The following is a 20,484-nucleotide window of genomic DNA, read 5'->3' as shown; positions in this document are numbered from 1 at the left end:
ACCCAGAAAGCAATGTGAAATAGTACTATTAAGTGAACAAGGGTACAGTTATGAAGAAATTAGAAGAAAAATTGGTGGAAACTTAACCAAAGGTGGCATTTCTAAATTTATGAAGAGGTATCAGGAGACTCAGCCACTACAAAATCAGGAAGGCAGGAAAAGGTGCACAGCAGCAAGTGATGATAGAAGAAATGAGAGACTGTGCCTATGTGACAGAAGAAAATCATCTGGGTGTATACAAGATGACATGGTGCAAGGTAATGTGAAGTTGAGTGCAAGGACTGTTCAACACAGACTGCGGGAATATTGTCTAAATGCTAGAATTCCAAGGAAAAGGTCATCGTTATCTCTCAAACAAAGGTTCAAAAGAGGAAACTGGGCATGTTAACTGGACAGCGGAACAATGGGACAGTGTTATTTGGAATGATAAGACCCAAATCTCATTGCTTGGTAGTGATGGCATGAAATATGTGAGGAGAAGAATTGGAGAAGATTTACATCCTACTTGCATTACATCTACCGTGAAACACTCAGTTAACATTATGATCTGGGGTTGTAGGACAGCAAAAGGTGTGGGCAGAATTTGCATCATTAATGGGAATGTAAATGCCCAGAAATACATGGCCCAGTCCTTAACCCAACTGAAAATCTATGGAGCCGACTAAAGAAACTTGTTAGTCAGATCCAACCCAGCAATAAAACCCAATTAATACAGGCAATAATTCAATCTTGGTTTAACATTATTACAGCTGCAGAACTAAAAAACTTGATTCACTGCATGGGAAGGAATTGTAAGGCCGTAATTAAAGCTAAAGGTTACCAAACTAAATATTAACTGACATGGTGAAAAATTTTGTATATCTCATTTTTTCTATGTGTTTCACATTTCTTTTTTATGACTGCTGTTGTAATAAATAATCCTTCATAAAAGTTATTGCATTACATTCTTCATTAAATTAGCTTTCCATTGATATATAATTTTATGGTGTTACTCCAAAAATAAGTGGTGTTATATGCCATCAAACCTCGGAAATACACTTTTCCCAAAAGGTTTCTACAATTTTGGCCACTAGTGCACACATAATAACCAGAAATATAGATGTATGTGTATTTATTATTACATTCATTTGCATTATTATTATTATTATTATTATTCTATTTATATCCTGCCTTTTTCCAGCACTTGTTTTTGCATCCATATAAATAAGGATGAGAAAACGTTATATAGGTAGATGACTATTAAATATATGGATTCAGAAGCGTTAAATACACGAACGCAGGAGGGCCCGTGAGGCGACCCCCCCCCCGCAGGCGCGGCTCTGCCTCTCCCTTTGTGTCTCCTCAGAGCGGGCTCTGGAGAGGGAGGCGCCCCCCCCGCCCCCGCTTACCGAGACGGCGTGTCCCGGTCGGGCCCCGGCGACGGCCGGCCGGCATTTGCTGGGCACCATGGCAACGGGCTCCTCCTCCTCCTCCTCCTCCCGCGGCGGCGGCGGCGGCGCCCAAACCCCTCCGGGCGACGGACGCCTCCTCCCGCTCCCCTTCGGCCGGAAGCCACCGGCAGTCGCCATAGCAACCGCGGCGCTTCCGGACAAGGCCCCGCCCTCCCGCTCCCGCCTTTCTCTCGAGGCTTCGAAGCGAACTTGCCGGGGCGGGGCCGCTCGACTTTCCTGGACTCCAACTCCCATCAGCCCTCGGCGCCGGCAGCGCTTGGCTGAGGCTGATGGGAGTTGGAGTCCATCACCATCCTGGAGTGCTACCCGCCGCCTTTAAAGACATCGGCCTTCACGGGGACGCTCTCAGTGGGAGCGCAGGGCTTTCTTTCGGTTTTGTCAAGGCGCCCCGAGAATCATAGACTCGTAGAGTTGGAGGGGATCCCGAGGGTCATCTAGTCCAACCCCCTGCAATGCAGGAATACTGACGCGTGCCAGTCTCCCATCTAATTCAAAAGCATGCTGCACCCTGCTTAGCTTGGAAAATATGCTAGCAGTTTTGTTGCCCGCTGCAAGAGAAAGAGGCCATTAAACTTAATAAATTGTTGTTGGCATCCATCTGTCTCGGGTGATAAAGGAGGAGTGCACTTGGAAGGTTACAGCACCAGCTTTGACTGGGGAGACTGATACAGGAGAGACATGTTTTGTTGCAGCTGGGGCAGATGAAGGTATCCGCTTGTGCCGCTGCAGATGCACCAGGGAATTTCTTCTCTCTACACTCCTCTCAGGGGTCATTCCTCCTGTGGTCACAACATGTCTGTCTCCAGGTGCTGCCAGGGATTCCCACATGACAGGGTTAATGCTGCCTGCCCTCTTGTCATGTTGGCAGACATCTTTGCCTGAAGCCATCTCCCCTCCCAGAACGGGTCCTGGAGGATCCTGCCATCTTCCATTCTGCGGACATGACCAACCCAGCATAGATGTCTCTGAGACAGAAGTGCAAGCATGCTGGTAACATGAGCTTGGAAAAGCACATCTTTGTTTGTAGTTCTGTCCTGCCATGTGATGCCCAGAATCTTCCTGATGTAGCGCATGTGGAAGAGGTCGAGGCATTGCTCCTGCGGCCAAATGTCAGGTGCAACCAGCTAAGTCACAAAGGGAGTGAGGTGACACCTCACTACCTCCTGACTACCCTTTTAGCAACATTCACATGGAAGCTGGAGGTGTGGGTTGCATGAGGCACCTGCCTTGCTCCACCCCTATGGCGAGGGCTGGGGAACATGTGGCCTGCCAGATGTTGCCGGATTCCTATCAGGCCCTGGCCTCCGTGGCCAATACTCAGGGATGGGGGAGCTGGGCTTCAGCAGCATCTGGAGAAGATGCCATTGCGTTATTTAAGGACATTGGAAGAATCTGCTGGATTTAGTTGAGATTCCTGCACTGCAAGAGGTTGAACTAGATGAGCTTTGGAGTCCCTTCCAACTCTACTATTCTATTATCTAGTCCAGCATCCTCTTCTCCCAGTAGCTGACCAGATGCCTGTGGGAAACAACAAGGAGGACCTGAGCACAAGAACTGCTTCCCCTCCTGTAGTTTCCAGCAAGGAGTACTCAGAAGCATTGCTTCCTTCAGTTTTGGAGGCAGAGCACAGCCATCGCTGCTACCAACCATGGATAGACCTCTCCTCCATGAATTGGTCCAGGCCTTTCCAAGTTGGTGACCATCACTGCCTTTTCTGGGAGGGAGTTCCATAGTTTAAATATGCACTATATGAAAAAGTACTATCTTTTATCAGTCCTGAATCTTTCAACATTCAACTTAATTGAAAGTCCACAAGTTGTAGGTAAAGGTAAAGGACCCCTGGACAGTTTAGTCAAATTTGACTATGGGGTACAGCGCTCATCTCCGGCGTCCGTCTGCAGACAGCTTTCCAAGTCATCAAAACCATCAAGCCTCTTGAGCTTGATGATCCTAAGGTCAGCAATTCAAATCCACACAATGAGGTGAGCTCCTGTGGCTTTGTCCCAACTCCTGCCAGCCTAGCAGTTCAAAAGCATACCATCGCGAGTAGATAAGTAGGTACCAAAGTTGTAGCGCTATGAGAGGCAGAAAAACTTTTCTCCATCCCTGGTCTTCCTGCCAGGCATAATTTTATAAACTTCTATCATGTCACCTCTTTCTTGTCTTTTCTCTGAACAAAAATGTCCCACTTGATCATTTTCACTGCCCTTTTCTGAACCATGTTTGCCAGCTCTACAATATCCAAATGCGACTGTACAATCAACTTGTGTAATTGCATTCCATCAGCAGTTGCATTTTCCGTTCCTTTCCTATGATAGCATGGAATTTGCCTTTCTCACAGCTAGGTCAACATCTTCAGATGTCCACTATGACCCTAAGGGCTCATTCCTGTCAGTGGCTGCCAGTTCAAACCCTTGAGCATTTATATGAAGTTGAGGGGCTTTGCCCGATATGTTCTCACTTGACACTGGTTTAGATTGAATCACATCACCATTTTACTGCCTTTTCACTCCATTTGGATAGATCATTTTGGAGTTCTTCACAATATCTTTTTGTTTCAACCTGAACATTTTAGTATTGAAGACTTGGCCACCTCACTGCTCACCCCAAAGCTCTCTCCATTCCAATATCTGACAAACTGTTCCTGCTTCCAGCTTCTTAACCAATTCCTGATCCGCAAGAGGACCTCTCCTCTTATTCCATGGTTACTGCTAATCTTACTCATCAGTGAAAGCTTATTGAAAGTCCAAGGACACTATGTCAACCAGATCTCAGCTGTCTGTATGCTGGTTGATGCCCTCAAACACCTGGACTAGGTTCCTGAGACTTGCTTCAGATAGAACAGCTGACTATAAAGGAGACCGGTGGGGTTTGGAGGGGGGCTGAATTGTGGGGACCTGACCATCTGCCTGCCCCTAGAGCCCCCCTTGCTAGTTCCATCCCGGGTCAGCCCGGTGTGGTGTAGGGCTTAGACTCGGAGGTGAGAGAGACCAGGAGCCGCCTCTCCACTTGGCCCTGAAGCTGCCCAGGGGACCTGGCTCCAGTCCCGGCCTCGCCGGGTGGTTGCGGGGATTAAACCCGAGGAGCGGGGAGAGCCCTGGGCTCCAGGCCAGCGGAGCGACCTCGCGCGGCTGCCTCGGACGCGCCCGGCTTTGCGCGGCTGGAGGAGGCGGGCAGCGGCGGCGGCTGGAGGGCGGCTCCTCCGGCGAAGAGGCGGCGGGGGACGCGGCGCCTCCCGGCTCAGCTGGCGGGCGGAGGCTCCGGGCGCGGCATGGCGGAGGCGGGCGGGCGGCGGGCCGGGGGCGCTGGCCCCGTGGAGATCCGCGTGGCCGCGGCGCCTGATGCCCGGCTCGAGGGCGAGGACGCGCGCCTGAGTCTCGAGCCCGCGGGCAGCGGCAGCTGCAGCGACGACGAGGCCGGGCGGGACGGCGGCTTCGGCGGCGGGAGGTCCAGGTAGGGGGAGCCTGGCTTCCTCGGCGCCCTTCGCCATCCATCTCCCGCCTCGGGGCTGGCTTGGCCTGGGTTGACTCCGCATTCAGCGGGGCTGGAAGTGAGCGGCGCGTCCCGGAGCTGAAAAGGTCCCCTCGCTCGCTCGCTCCCAGGCGGGCTGCCTCGCTGCAAGGCTGCTATTTGGCAACTGCCGAGCGAGCGGCATGTGGTGCCAGGCGGGAGTCCGCTCCTAAACCTGCTCCCGGTCTTTCCCCCTGCAGCCCCGGGCAGAGAGGGGGTTTGGCTGGGCTAGAGCAACGCGGTTCTTTTCTTCTTCTTTCGTGAAGCCGTTTAGCAAGGCTTGACTCGCGGTATTTGGTGGATGATCCAAACGGCGCTATTAGTCCGCAATAGTGAATAAGGCTCACAATCCACCCGCGAAGTCTCCCGGGAGGTAGGACTCGAAGTCTAGGATTTCTGCATTTGGGGAATGGAGAGGTGTCAGCCCTTGTGATGGGCTTTTGCAAAAGAAAAAGCCCGGTGGCAAGGGGAAAGTCGCAAACTCTCCTTTACAGAAAGTGGGCGAGGAGGCAAAGAAAGATAGAAGTTTTCCCCCCACGAGCTTCCATAGGAAGTTCAGCGGTTTCCATCTATGATGGAGGGGAGCTCGCCCCGGAGAGCAGGCGGGTGAATCGGTGGAGCCGCTGGCTAAGCCTCCCGACCTGTGTTAGCTACAAGGAGGCAGTTTGGATCCAGCTCAGAGTGACCAGGTAACGTGCGCAGTCACCCTTTTAGGCACGCGTGGCCGTGTGTCTGTGATTGCATTTGCTATAATGCACTTCAGCTCATATTCCATCCACACAGTAACTAGCACTAATTCAATGCACAAAGAAGACATTTCTATTTTTGGTATCTTTGGACCAAAGAGATGCGATGCTGAGTGGTATCAGGATTCTTTTAAAAAAATGGTGGCAGGTGTGTGCGTGTGTCCATCAGGTCCACAGAATATCAAGAGAGCAGGCTTAAGTCTTTCCTTCCCTTACATGAACCCCCCACCCCCAACTCGAAGTGTCAAAATTTGCTCACCTGCTACTGTCTGTCTATCTATCTATCTATCTACGGTATCTATCCATGACCATAGGAAACTGTCTTATTAAACCAAGTCCCCCTAGCTCCTTACTTAGGGGCTTCAACCCGAGACCTCCTGACAAACTCCACCATGATTGCTAAAGATGCATTTGGTGTCACATCCAGTTTGGCTCTGCCAAGATGTGAAGAGAATGAGGTCCATAAAAAACCCAAAACCCAGTCCTCCTTATAGCTGCCCATTGGGCATGGGGCGCCCTTTCCGTGAAAACTTTTCTACCCCAATTCCTCCCTGTCCTGTCCCCTCACATTTGCTCCTCTCCAATTGCGCAGTCTGGGAACTCCCAGCATTCCCTTCCCTCTGCTGTGCAGAAAACAACTGTTTAGCCAACACTGGAACTGTTCACATTGGCAAAACTGCTGCCACCTGCCTTCCACCACCAAGGAAGGAACAGAATCTCAGCCCTTAGTTCAGAACCCGTTCTGTCAGCGATGGGGAATCCGTGACTGTCGAGATGTTGCGGGACTCCCCCTCCCATTGACATCCCACCCAGCCTGGCCAATTGTCAGGGGTGGTGGGCAGAGGGCCGCCCCCACAGTTCCGTTGACTCTGCATGCAGTTGGGGAAGCGGTGCGCACGTAGCTTTTGCCACAATCCTTATGCACCCTGGTGCTCTGCTTTGATGTGTTTCCTTCCCAAAGCAGCTTTGATTCGAATTGAGGAAAAGTACGACCTCGCGTTTTAAGCAGGCCATGTGTGCACAGCCTCAGAGTGTTGCAGGATCTGGAAGAGAGAATAACATCCTCCTCCCCGCGCCCCCCCCCGTCGGGCCCGCCTTCCCTTGCCCCCCCCCCCCTTGCATGATGTTTTGCTATTGCTCCATATTCGCTCCTGCTATAGATGCTGTTAAAACACCCCCTTCCATAAACAACGCAGAGGCTCCCCTGCCAAGGGGCACGCGGGCTAGCTTCTCCCCCCGGCAAGGAGCGGGCGGGTGCCCCGCATCCTCAAGGGGATCCTAGCGCAGTAGCTGACGCAGGCGCCGCGTGACGCGACCCAAGAGGCTCCCAAATCCTGCAGGAAGCTGGGCGCAACTGGAGCCGGATGTTGCACCAAGCGGCGCTCGCCCTGTCCTCCTCCTCCTCCGGTCCAGCCCATGCGATGCTGCAAAGTCGCCTTTGGCCGGGAGCCTGGGAGACGAGGTTCCCCCCACCCCGCCCCAGGGGAGAGGAAGGGATCTCCTGCTGACCTGGCACTGCGCTGTAATCTGATGCCCCCGAGGAGGAGCGGATGAGCAGAAGGAGGTGACCTCCGTTACTTTTCCATCCCGCGAAATCCGTCTGGCTCTGCTCCCTGGGGCGCTGGGAGGGTGTCAGCAAGCCACCTTCGGAAGCGCTTACAAGTTCGGGGTGGGCAGCCGGTGGCCCCTCCAGATGGTGCGGGGCTTGAACTCTCCGGTGAGGAGGGTTGATATTCAGCAACATCTGGAGGGCTGCACCTTCGCCAGCCTTATTACCGATGTTGTCCTCCAAGGGGGGGGCGGTTAATGCCGCCAGCTAAGGATGTGCCAAATGGGTTTTTCTCCACCACCCATAAAGTTTCTGCTTTCATGAAGAACGTGAAGGGGGGGGGGGGCTTGGAGATCCTTTAGTCCTACCAGCTGCTCAATTCAGGATCCACAGTTACAGCCTCCCTGACAGATGAACAGCCTCTGCTTAAATACCTCCAGTGAACTATCTGGTTAGATATTCTAAGATAACATAAGTAGAATTATTTGTAAGTACCAAATTGGCCTAGGAGTTAAATATGTTAAATTGTATAACATTATGGATAGAGAACACTATGAAGAGAGAGACAGATGTTATTTGAATAAGTTAATTTTATTCGAAATTAGATATTGGAAAACTGTTACAATGAGTTATATGGAAACTCAGCTAGGGAGACTTGAGGAAGTCATCCAATAATGATAATTAAAGTGGGATGTTAACAGTTAGGATATATGTTTGTTCATTTGTCTTTTTTATATTGTAATGTTTTTCTTTTATGTTTCTTATAAATTTGGAAAATTAATTTTAAAAATTGGGGGGGGGGGGATTAAATACCTCTAGTGAAGGGAGTTTGCCCCACTGTCAAACATCACCACTGAGATGCTCTGCCTCATGTTGAGCCCAGATTTAGTTCCCTGCCTTTCCCATACACTGAACATATCTGTATTGTCTACATAACAGATGTTTGAAGTCAGATGTTTGAAGTCAGCTTATCCTCTGTGCCCTTAATGTTCTCTTCTCCAGGTTAGATATACCCATTCCTTGTAAGGCTTTGCTTCCAGGAACCCCTCTGGACCAGGAACCCTGTGGCCCATCTAGTCTAGCCCAGCATCCTGCTTACCATGGTGCCAAACCAAATGCCTCTAGGAAGCCCATAATCGGGCCCCAGAGTGAACCCCTCTGTTACTTCCTAGCACTTTATCTTCCCTTGCTAGATGTGCAGGTTCCACTCCTCCCTGAATTTGCCTGATTCACTTTTAAAGCTATCTAAGCTAATAGCCAGCACCACTGCTTGGAACAGTGAACACAGAAACCTTTTCCTAAGAGAAAGTAGCTTCCTTGATGAAATGTTATGGAAGAAATACAGTAAGATGAATGAATCAAGAAAGGAAAGTCATAGATTTAGGGAAATTGTGTCATAACAAGGTGATCTAAAGTACATAACAAACAGCAGACACAACCACTTCTAATTCTATTGCAAATTCAGCTCAGGGTCATTAATCTTGAGAAGTGAATTTATGATTCTCCTGTGCAAGAGAGGAATGGGCAGTGGGGCCAGGGCAGGACTTGGGGGCAGATGCACAGTGCCCCACCTGTCCAAATGAGCAGGAGGACTCCCAAGGGCAGTAGGACCAGCTTATCACATTTTGAAGTGGAGGAGGGGGGAGGGAGAGAGACTGAAACCATTAAGTCCAAATTCTAAAATCACCTAACTGCACCACTGGGGACACCAAGACCTGTCACCTTCCACACCCTTTAACTGGAGATTGCACCGGACTACACTTTACAAATCCACTTCAGACCATGGGTTCTTTAACTGAAACTCACATCAATGTGGCTATGACTTTCATTTCAGGGAGTGTATGAGTCTCTGCTTGCTATCTCCAAATGACACTTGGAGAATGGGGGTGTTTTGGCTGTGCTGGATGTATGGGTGTGTGTTGCAGTCTTATGCAGGCACGCACGCACGCATATGAATGAGTGACCTGCTGGGCACCTGTTTCCATCAAGACTCTGGAGCAGTGGGCAGGTGGTTGTTTTCATGGTGGAGGAAAAAAGATTAGGGTGGCTGCATCACTCAGAGATTAGTGAAATAGGGCAGGACGGCCTGTTAGGAAGCTGCTGTTAATTAGTGTGATTGGCTTGTTGAAGTCTCCCTCTGGACTGTGACGCACTACTGGCTGCTTGCAAGGAGTCACCTAGAAATAAATGGATCTGGAAGATCCTAGGCATAATCTTGGCTTAATGAGCTGATGCTGGGCATCCCCCATAGCAGTGGCGTAGAATAGTAGCTCTGCAGCATTCTGTGCCTGTCTCTCCCTTCTTCCCCTACTACTGGTTTCACTTGACTTTTGAATAGGTTTCAATCACGCATACATTTGGAGGGTGTGTAGTATTGTGGGGGGAGGGACAGGGAGAGATCTAAATGAACTCTGGATAATGTTTACCCAGTAACCAGGACTCTGTGGTCCGAAGCAGAAGAGCTTTTGCTCAGTAAGTAGGAAGCACATCCAGAAGTCCCACCTGGGCTTGCTAACATGGCCCAGCATAGAACTAACTGATAGCCGTAACCCAAATCAAAATGGTGTGTGTGACCTGAAAAACTTTCTGGTAGGCTACAGAATTGTTGCGAGGGGGTGCCAGAAGAAAGGGTCTCTCTCATTCTTATCCCACCAGCATCCAAATCATGTTTGGTTAGAAAATAAAGAGGAGCCTCCACACAGTGGCTCTCCCACCCAAGAGAGTCCCTCCTTTTCCATAGTTCAAACCATGCTCAAGGTGGCTTTCAGCATGAAAAATATATATGTAGTTACAACATAACAAAAGTAGTCATAAGGAATAAATAAAACATCAACAAAACACACAAACAAATCCAACAATTTACACATACAAAAATTTTATATCAATAAAAAACCCTAAACACTACCCCTGCCCAATGCAGACACCAGCAGAAGAATTTCCCTTTTTTAAGGTGGCTTTTTGCTACACTATGCTGACTTGCAGACAGCTCTCTGCATTTGTAAGAAATAGGTGCTGTTCCCCTGTGACAGTATTCCCTTGCTGGGTGGAAGTCCTCGATGCACTTGGACTGCAAGGGGCTTACTTCTGAGTAGACATGCAGAGGGTTGTCCTGAAGCAGTACCATCTCCTTGTTGGAAAGTATGACTCAGAACAAAGAGATTTTCAGGGGTACTAAGGAGATTATGGCCCGTCTTAGACTCTCCGTACACACATACCCTCTATATGCTTCCTCGTTTCTGGCAAGTGCAAAAATAGCATGCTAACAGGGTGAGATTGGATGCCCCATCGACCTCACCACCCCATGACCACCTTAGTGCCTGCAGGAAACTACACGCAACATTTTCTATCCTGAATTCTGCTTAATTCAGTAAATAAGCTATACTGGTGTGTGTTGCATGTGTGTAGAAACTAGGCTTGGGTACCATCGTGGTAACTTTGTGAACCTGGACGCTAATGGGATTTCATTAACTTATTTTATTTTTGGTATTTCTTACCCACCCTTCACCCTAAGGTCCCAGAGTGGGTCATGTTAGCTAAATTACAACCACAAATTAGTGAATAATCAGCAAACTATAAAACAACATCTATATCATCTATATCTATATCTATATCTATATCTATATCTATATCTATATCTATATCTATATCTAAGGTAAAGGGCCCCTGGATGGTTAAGACCAGTCAAGGGCGACTATGGGGTTGTGGCTCTCATCTCGCTTTCAGGCCAAGGGAGCCGGTGTTTTTCCACAGAAAGCTTTCCAGGTCGTGTGGCCAGCAGGACTAAACCGCTTCTGGCTCAACAGAACACTGTGCCAAGTGCCAGAGCACACGGAAACGCTATTTACCTTTCCGCCCCAGCAGTACCTATTTATCTACTTGCACTGGTGTGCTTTCAAACTGCTAGGTTGGCAGGAGCTGGGACAGAGCAAAGGGAGCTCACTCCGTCACAGGGATTCGAACTACCAACCTTCCGATCGGCAAGCCCAAGAGGCTCAGTGGTTTAGACCACAGCGCCACGCACGTCACTATCTATATCTATTTCTAGAAGAAAAGGTGCCAGAACTCACAATGAATGCGAGTTCCTGCTGAAAAAAAGCCATACACACATAAAAAAATTCACTGTTGAAAGGAACGACAACTAGAGAACATTTTTCCTGCTCTTTTACCCTGATCCCTTAAGACCCTCCTGTGTCTCTTTCCACTCTTGGAAGGAAAAAGGAAATGCTTGCGACTTTTACATGTGCTTTGGAGAAGGACATGACACCAGTGTTTCCAGCCCAGTTGAGCAGGGAAGTGTTATACACGTGTGGTCTGCACTTCCCTCTCTTGAAAAGTAAAATAACAGCTGTTTCTAACCTCCTTTACCAGGTCAAGGTGTTGCTTTCCCTTCCGGCTGCCACCCTTGCAGAGCTGTCATTTGCAAAATGCAGCTGTTAATTCCCAAATTATATTTTGGCTGTTTTAGAAATGAGTACGCAACTACTGATATAAAGTTGAAGTGTGTGTGTGTTTCTCTCTCATTGGCTGAGGCAAACAAAATTGTCTCAAACCCTTTAAACAAAAGTTGAGAAGGAATCCTAGTGACTCAATGGCAGAGCGCCAGACAGCTTCTGGTTCAATCTCAAGAAGCTCTGCAACTTGAAAGGGCCAGGCAGCTGGTGATGAGAGAGGGCTGTTTCTTCCTCACCCCCAGGAAAGTCAGCTGTCAATCAGAGTGGAAAATCCCAGGCTAGAAAAACAGGCTAAACTGGCAAGAGGCAACTTCCTAGTGCATAGCGCACAAGTGCTCCGTTTTAGGTGGGACATCCCAGATGGACAGAAGCCGCCCAATCCAGGATGTTCCATTTTGACTCCTGTGCTCTGGCCACACCAGCGTGTGGGACCCAAAGACAGGCTTTTTTTGTCCTGCCCTGTGGTGTGAGTCAGTTGGCTCACACCAGAGTGAGGAGCGCGGGAGGGTAGCAACTTCTCCCTTGGGTGCCAGTTGACGCAACTTTGGTCAAGGCCTTGGAGGAGGAAGAGGAAGCCACAGAGGAGGAGGTTGCAGGTGAAGGTGTGGGGGAAGGAAGGGTGGCGGTGGGGTGGCAGTGGCAGCGAAGGAGCAAGTGGGTGAAGGAGCCGGCAGCTGGAGGGGGGCAATGGAGGGGGGTGCCACGATTTGCCCTCCTGAAATGTGGGGGCAGTTATGCTAATGGCACCTCTTTAAGAAACAAGGCAGTGAAGCAGGCCTTGAGAGTCCATGGCATTAAAGGTTTCCATTCTTTTGAAGTCCAGGCGTAACAGCTCACTCAGCTGTTTCTTCACTGGATTGGGCAGGTTATACATATATGAAAAATAAAAAGAATAGTTGCACCCAGTATAAAATTATAAGTGCACAAGGTAATACAAGACATGAAAAAATAACAATTGTTAAGATACACCCGTGTAAAAAAGATAAAAGAATAAAAAGAATTTTTAAAAAGACAAAAGAGGAAAAGAAGAAGAAAACATAAACATTACAAGATCGTTATTTCACTTATCCTAAACCTAACCTAATACAGTGTATAAAAATGATTTCCAAATATCATTAAATTTGTCCATGGTAAGTCTATGTTTGTACGCAACTTGTTGCAAGTTTATACCGTACATAGATTTTTTTCCATTCGTTGAAGGGAACCTCATTTTTTTCTTCCAGTTCATCAATACCTGTATTTTTGCCATAGTAAGGGTGCAGAGAGTCCATTCATATTGTCCCTTTGTTAGGTTCCATGTATTTGGTATATAATTCAAAATGATATTTTCTTCTGCAAATCTAAGAGATTTCCATACAGTCACATTAATCCTTTCTATTACGCTCTGCCAATGTAGAACATTGTAAGAACATATATTTTAAAGAAGCATTGTCCTTGTTACATCTCCAGCAGCTCAATGTCTTAGATAACACTTTCATGAACAAATGTAATGGAATCCAGTAAATTCTAAATATTATTTTTTTGTTGTATGAGTCTTAGTTTAAGGTCTAGAGACACCCCTGTTAGAGAATACAGTTTCCCATTGCTTGGTTGAGATTGAGACTTCAAGTTCTTTCTTACACTTCCTCCCTTAATATCTGTATTTCAAACTGGTTTGCTGCTAAAAAACATTTGTATAAGGTGATAGTGGGGTGTATTTGTTACATAAGAGTTAATTAGCTGTTTTAAGCTACTGGTCCATAAGTGGTAGTTAGCCAATCCTTTATCTGAACATATTGCCATTGAGCATTTAAGGGTAATTCATATTACCCTTAACATAACTCTTAACAAAGAGTATACATAAAATTCATCCTTCTCATCTATCAATTGGCCTAACGTTAATATGGCCAAATTTATTCAGCTCTTCCATATCCCCATTTATTTCCCTATTTTTAGAGTCTGCTCTCCCCACAAAGTCATTTTAGTGTGGGAGGAAAGGTCAAATTATTTTTTGGGACATGTGTTGCCATATTATTCAAATTGATGAAAATGTTTCAATAGCATCTCAGGTATTATTAATGTGTTTTGATCCAAGTGCTCCCCATCTTTCTAGAGGGTATACATAGCAGTATTCCAAGATAACCTAGTTTGGACAGTTATTATCAGTTATGGGTCACCAGAATCAAAAGCGAGGATTCCTGTTCTGAATATCAGTTGGAAGGGACCAGTGCCACCGAATGTCCAGCTTCTAGTTGAAGCCAGCTGGGCCTCTGTAACATGGGGGACAACCTCCAGAAGATCTCCATCGTAGAGCTGGGATACAAGGGCTCCCAGGGAACCCAAGCCCCTCTGTATTCTGCTTCTGCCCAGTGTGGCTGATGGAGCCTCCCTTTTGAAATGGCAGGAATCATCTGCTATTGAATCCATGTGTGTATGTGAGCAGTGGAGCAGGTGGAGAAGGAGAACCCCCAACGCCTCCACAGAGCCTAGCAATCTGCATTTGAAATATCCAGTGGGGGGTGGTAAGGGAAGAGGAGGGGTGCAAAATTATGGAGACGGCGAAATCCAAAAAAGAAATGATCAAGGAGCCAGAAAAACAACCACATTAGATTGTGACTCATCTGCCTGTGAGTCATCAGACAATCCCAACACAGGCACACGTCAAGGCTAATCCTATGTTCTTTGCCTCTCCAAAGCTGCTGAGGCAGAAGAGTATATTGCATTCTTCAGTGTGATATATTCGAAAAACACAATCTATGTTTTTAAATGGGGGGGGGGGGGGAGAGAGCAGTATTCAGCATCTTTGCTCTCTTTTTTTCCAGACCAAGTGACACTTGTAAGACAACAGCACTTGATGAATCATATCTCTGGTGGGCCATCCGTTTATCAAGACCTGGCATAATTCCATCACTTAACAAAGTAGTTTTTACTGCCCTTGAGGACTAGAGAGAGGTGACTAAAACATGTGGTTTTTGTTTGCAGAAGATGTAGTGATGGATAAGGCTGTCAGTGGGTACTGTTAATATTAGGAAGGGGCTTTCCCTGGACTGTTTCTGATGCCTGCTTAAAAACTTTTATGTTTGGGCAAGCCTACCCAGACATGTAATTCATATATATATATGTATTTGTTTTTAAATGGTTGACTTTGAGCACCCTCTCTCTGTCTCTCTCCCTCTCTATATATATATGGGGGGAGACACCTACATGTCTCCTGTTTTAAAAGCACACTTCCATGTATCTGGGGATTTTATCAGTATTTTCTTTGGAATATTTCATATTGTTTTATGTAAAGCACTTAGAGACTTTTGTTGATTAAAAGGTATATAAATAGTCACAAAAATAGCCCCGATGGCCGTATGCCCCCTCCAGTCTTGGGCCTGCTTAGGGGCACAAGAGGGGAGAGGGCTGGTCCTCTTAAGTCCTGCCTGTGGCTCTCCAAAGGGAGAGGCTTGTTCACTGTGAGAACAGATGGGCCTGTGGTCTAATCCAGTCCTAGAGCTCTTATTGGGTTCTTATATAGGATTGGTAATTGGTGCCTTAAATTGTTCTACATAAGTTGCAGGATTTAGTGTTTCATGGCTTTGGATTTCTGCAAAGTAAAAATGTGTTTTTCTGGGCCTGACATCAGTAAGTCAAACAAGCTTGTCAACCCTGTGAAGTGCACAGATTTTATTATTATTACCAGTATGTAATCATTCCCAGGGCTGGCAATCATGTCCAGTTCTCCCTCTAATACATGGATTTCACATGCTTTCTTTCCTGCTCTGTCACATTGTGACACGTGAATGAAAACGGACAACCTCATAAGACTTTGGTTACCATCTAGAATTGCTACTGTTCATTAATGTTCTACATACCGTACTTGATTCTTACAGACTTTATTCTTGGCAACCCATTACATTTCATTGATTTTGTTTTCCTTTGGGCCTGATTCATGGCGCCTTGTTTTCTTCTTTTAATTTTAAAATATGGTTGCAGCGCCACTCAAACGGGTGTAGAATAGCAAAGTGCTATTGAAGCTTTTCAGTGCTAGCATTGCCTTTGAATTAGAAGCTTCCGCTTGTGGCTTTTAGAAGTACAAAGGTTTAGAAGTACAAAATCAGTCACTTCTAGTTCCCTGCAGGAGAGTCATAATGGCTGCTCTCCTACCACTTTTATTTTTTATTTTTTTATTGTGAAATAGTTATTTTGGAATAGCAAAAAGACAGTATATCACAGTAAAGATAAAGAAAAACAAAACCAGTAATTAATCTGGATCAGGAACCGACAGGCGAAGGAGCAATTAATCAGTAACAGCACTGTCACACTAAACAGGAAGCAACAGCAAATAGAAGCTACAAATGGGAAAATAATAATTAACATTTCTCAGAACATTGCTTGAACAAGGCTTAATTCTGAGGAAACATCATAGTAGGACCATTGTTGCACAGCTGCATATTAAGTGTCACATGAAACCATCATTTTAGTTTCCTATTCAGGTGATTCCATTAGAAGAAATGCTTCTGTAGGTCAGAAGGACTCTCTTCTGAAAGTAGCCTTGCAAGAATGATTCCACCTTGCAGCAATATTTCCCTTGGAAGAAGCAGAAATGCAGGTGTAAAATTGTAATAAGATATCAAGGTGTGTTGAGCAATATCGTCTTCTTTTCTCTCTCTTCCTAGTGGTGGTGAGAATGACGGGGATGACTTTGGCCACAACTGGAAACCTCCGGAGCAGGAGCTGATCGTGAAGCTGGTGGCCCAGATTGAGTATTACTTCTCAGATGAAAACCTTGAAAAAGATGCCTTTCTCCTGAAGCATGTTCGGAGGAACAAGATGGGATACGTCAGTGTCAAGCTCCTGACATCTTTCAAAAAGGTGAGCTTTGTTGCATGGTGTCTGCAAAGTGTTGCTTCAACCAGAGGAGCCAGCAGAGTCCATTCAGGCTCCTATATGCATATGGTTTTCCCTTCCTGTCCCTTTTCCCTTGTGTGTCAGCCCAGAACTTGGATACCAGAGGGCATTTCCACGATAAGAAAGCTTTGCTGTCTTTCAATTACATGGGCCATGCAGGCAGCCTAAAGCTGCAGGAGGCAGTCATAGAATCATAGAGTTGGAAGGGGACCCCAAGGGTCATCTAATCCAACCCCCTGCAATGCAAGAATGCAGTCCTGGCTGTCTTGCAGGATATGCAGCTGGCCCAGCACAGAGCCACTGAGTGTCCTGCTGCTCCCTCCAGCAGCCTGAAGTAGGCTGTGTGTGCCTGTGTCCCTTGGTCTGCCAGGCTAATGGCAAATTATGCAAGTGAACGAAAGCTTCTCCCATTCACTCATGGCTATGTCATACTATTCTGGTGTTTTGTTTATTTGTTTGCTTGTTTGTTTGAATTTCTATAGTACCCTTGACCTGAGGATCACAGGGCTGTTTACAATATAAAACCACAAAAGACATAACATAGAAAGAAACGAAAACAATACCCTCAACAGTTTAAAAGACCATAGATAGTTCAAGTAGCCAAAGGCCTGGGAGAAGAGGAATGTTTTTGCCTTTTCTCAATGAGCTACCTTTCCCTTACAGGTAAAACACTTGACCCGTGACTGGAGAACCACATCTTATGCCCTGAAATATTCTGATGTTTTGGAGCTGAATGAAGACAACAGGAAGGTCCGTCGTAACACTCCTGTCCCCATCTTCCCTAGCGAGAATCTCCCAAGCAAGATGCTGCTTGTCTATGACATCTGCTTGGTTTCTGATCTCCATCCTCCAGATGGAGGACAAGAGAATGGATGTGTTCAAGAGAAGATAATGGAGCATCTCCTCAAAGCCTTTGTCAGGTTTGGTGTCATCTCGTCGGTTCGCATCCTCAAGCCTGGTCGGGATCTTCCACCAGATATCAAGAGATTCAGCAGCCGATACAGCCAAGTGGGAACCAAAGAATGTGCGATCATCGAGTTTGAAGAGGTAGATGCTGCTATCAAAGCTCACGAGTCTATGTCCATCAGGGATAATGAAACTGCCATGAAGGTTATCCTCATTGGAATGAAGCCTCCAAAAAAGAAGGTCCTCAAAGACAAGAACCGTGAAGAAGACTCCAGCAAGGCTCTCAGCAAAATGCATTCAGTGAACAAGAGGGTTGAAGAACTTCAGTTCATTGGTGATGAATCTTCAGCCAACAGCTCCTCCGAGCCTGAGAGCAACCCAGCATCACCCATGTCTGGGCGCAGAAGCAACTCTTCCAACAAATTGAGTCTTTCTGCCTACCAGAACAATCATCTTAGCCCAAACGTGTCTCCAAGATCCAGCCCTTGGAGCAGCCCTTCTGCACTGCGTAAAGTGTCCAGGATGTCCCCACTTGCTGGAGAAGGAAGGCTTAGCCTGAGCACCAGCCCTGAGACATCAAGGAGATGCATGGATTATTCATCGGACAGTAGTGTTACTCCTTCCAGCAGCCCGTGGGTCCAGAGGCGGCGGCAAGCTCAGACTCTGACACAAGAGAAAAGTCCTGTAGGCAGCCCAATGCAGAGTCCCAAAATACCGACTGCAGTTGGGTTACCCGTTGGCGTTCTGCGTCTGCCCAGGGGCCCTGATGGTACGAAGGGATTCTATAACTGCCACGAAAGGAACAGGCCCACAAAGAACGAAGAAGCTTCATGTGGTGCATTGAACTGATGGACTATTCCAGTGCTGTCCTCCTCAAGGACTTGCATTGCTGTAGTATTTTCCTTTTTTTAAAAAAAAGCTTTTCTATCTGTGTAGCTTTGTATGTTTATATTCGCACTTAAATCTATATGTTGTCTTCATTTTATTTTATTTTGGCTGAAATCTCAGCTATGCTGCATTTTACTTCTCTTTTTTATACCAGGAATAACCAAACATTTTAGGGGGGAAACCTTTTTATTTTGCAAAGTGCAAATATATTTTAGTGTGTGCAATGGTCAGAGTTGTACCCGTTATTTTACAGTATGTCAAAGCCTCTCTTGTATGTAATCTTTGAAAGGAACTCTGGAGTTTCTGATATATTGCTAGCATTGACTGTCAAAAAGACAATTCTGAGTGTTTTTTTAGACAAAAAGTGTATTGGTATGAATAAAAAGCCACAAACATTAAAAAATGTTTTATCTCCTGGCTCATCAGGCTTCAAGCCAAGCAGGTGTGGATTGGATTGTGGAATGTATAAAACTGTTTTCAGACATGGGTTTGCTTTGTCTTCTCCTGCCCCACAGGACCCTTGAGTGTTGCAAAGAATACTGGGTTCAGCAAAACTAATATGAAGTGAATTTTGGGGCCCTGCTATGATGGAAAATATTTACACAAATTCTGAGGGAATCTGTAAACACTTGAACCAAAATTTGCTACATTCATCTAGGTTGGAGGTGGGGGAAGTTACTGGATCACTGTGGCACATTCTAGGGTAGGCCATTAGCTTGTGTGGGGTCACCCGGTTATTTGGACCTAGACATCATCCACCTGCATAATCTGAGAATGCCTCTGAGTGGGCATGGTTGTGTATTTCAGAGAGAAACCAGCAACAGTGGGGTTGTTTTTATTCCGGTAAGCTGTTCATGATCCTTGATAAGATTTTGTTCTGAGAAATCTAAAGGTTACTGGGAAATACAGTTGGGGAAAGTGATGTGGCAGACTGCAGGACGTGAGATGCTTATGTGTCAGACTTTGGGGAATTAGATCCCTTCCCCGGTGGCAGTGATTGTAAGATCAAAGAAAATGAGCGTTCTTATCAGAGTTTCTTTAATAATCACAGCAGGAGACAAAGGAATGCATATCTCCCTAAAAAATGGTGTTGCTCCCAGTGAAGGTTCATCCCCCCCCCCCGTCTCCATTAATCTATGCCACTCCTACGTCGGGTAATCTGAGCTTGCTGCTGTTGCGCTTTTTGTTCTATCACTCTCAAAGCCTGTCTAGTCTTAGGCGAAGGGGGGTCAGGAATACTGTCCAAGGACACTGAATCTGCCAGCTATCTCTCTCCTGGTGTTTCCTCTTCTAGCTGCTCCTCACCCACTATTTCCCAGCTTCCCCCCTCTAGACTATGCCCTTCTGCAAACCACTGTTCTGCATCAATACTGTCCTCCTGCCCTTGGGAAGGTTCAGGAGAAGGGGGTGGGGCTCCCACCATTCCTCTTCAGTCCACTCCCTGACACCATGGAGGAAAAACAACTACCCTGCCCCACTACGGAATGGATGGCAGGGCCAGCCAAGGAAGTTTTGCTGCTAGAGGCAAAGCAGAAAATGCTGCCCCCGCTGCTCTTGTGTGTGCACCTGCCACCCCCAACTCCTCTACTGCCATGAACCCACTGCCAATGGTTTTTTTCCAGCCGGAACACACTGGATTTGGAACTCAGTTCCGGCACCTCTCTGGTGGGTGCCATTGCCATTCTAAGAGAACAAGGGAGGGTGTTCATGGTGAATTCTGGCACCTCTTTTTCTAGAAAAATAGCGCTGCCCGCTGCCATCAGCACACAGCAGAGAAGCCAGCAAGCAGAGGAGGCTCTCCACAAGGCTGGATCTGCCAGCCGCCTGCAGCAACGGCCTCACCTCACCTCATGAGCAGGCGACCTTTGAGATGCCTTCCCATTCTGATTCTAGAGCAAGGGAGGGGAGCCCTTTTCAGCCCAGGACCACCTTCCCTCATGGGAAGCCTTCTGGGGGCCACATGCCAGGAGCAGCAGGGCCAGAGGCAACAGTGGGCAAAACAACAGATGCAGCTCTTAGCCATTGGTAAGGCCAGTTGCATTCCAGCTACGTCTGAGGTTTTCCTGTGCCCACCTCTCCATCCAGGCAAGGGAGAGGCAGGGCTGGTGAGG

General features: G+C 47.1%; 2 protein-coding genes across 12 annotated transcripts in view; one reads left to right on the top strand and one right to left on the bottom strand.

Annotated features, from left to right (window-relative positions):
• The window catches only part of LRRC49 (leucine rich repeat containing 49), a 69,699-nt gene extending 68,116 nt beyond the window's left edge, over positions 1–1,583 (bottom strand). For all 8 annotated transcript variants that reach the window (XM_080980709.1, XM_080980714.1, XM_080980710.1 and 5 more), the window contains exon 1: positions 1,389–1,583. In XM_080980709.1, the coding sequence (XP_080836835.1) occupies positions 1,389–1,568 (180 nt within the window). In that variant the 5' untranslated portion in view covers positions 1,569–1,583. The remainder of the gene's footprint in view (positions 1–1,388) is intronic.
• A 3,204-nt stretch (positions 1,584–4,787) lies between these two features.
• On the top strand, positions 4,788–18,795 carry LARP6 (La ribonucleoprotein 6, translational regulator). 4 transcript variants are annotated; one of them, XM_080981561.1, is made up of 3 exons: positions 4,788–4,904; positions 16,348–16,543; positions 17,243–18,795. In XM_080981561.1, exons 2-3 carry the CDS (start codon positions 16,502–16,504, stop codon positions 18,332–18,334), a joined length of 1,134 nt encoding a protein of 377 aa, XP_080837687.1. In that variant the 5' UTR covers positions 4,788–4,904; positions 16,348–16,501; the 3' UTR covers positions 18,335–18,795. The 4 variants fall into 4 exon arrangements, with proteins under 4 accessions (XP_080837687.1, XP_080837684.1, XP_080837685.1 ...); XM_080981558.1 differs by lacking the exon at positions 4,788–4,904 and adding an exon at positions 5,379–5,650; XM_080981559.1 differs by lacking the exon at positions 4,788–4,904 and adding an exon at positions 7,104–7,271.
• Positions 18,796–20,484: the final 1,689 nt, after the last annotated feature.

This window comes from Podarcis pityusensis (genome assembly GCF_964106645.2).
Source record: "Podarcis pityusensis genome assembly, chromosome: 14".
In the NCBI taxonomy this organism is placed as follows: Eukaryota; Metazoa; Chordata; class Lepidosauria; order Squamata; family Lacertidae; genus Podarcis; species Podarcis pityusensis.
This window is presented reverse-complemented; position numbering and strand designations above follow the sequence as displayed.

What these genes read in the sequence shown, in the direction of transcription:
- LARP6 (XM_080981558.1), top strand. Translation starts at nt 5,394, where the DNA reads ATGGGCTTTTGCAAAAGAAAAAGCCCGGTGGCAAGGGGAAAGTCGCAA. An exon ending in ATCCAGCTCAGAGTGACCAG is followed by an intron (nt 5,651 to 16,347) that starts GTAACGTGCGCA and finishes CTCTCTTCCTAG; the next exon opens with TGGTGGTGAGAATGACGGGG. An exon ending in TCCTGACATCTTTCAAAAAG is followed by an intron (nt 16,544 to 17,242) that starts GTGAGCTTTGTT and finishes TTTCCCTTACAG; the next exon opens with GTAAAACACTTGACCCGTGA.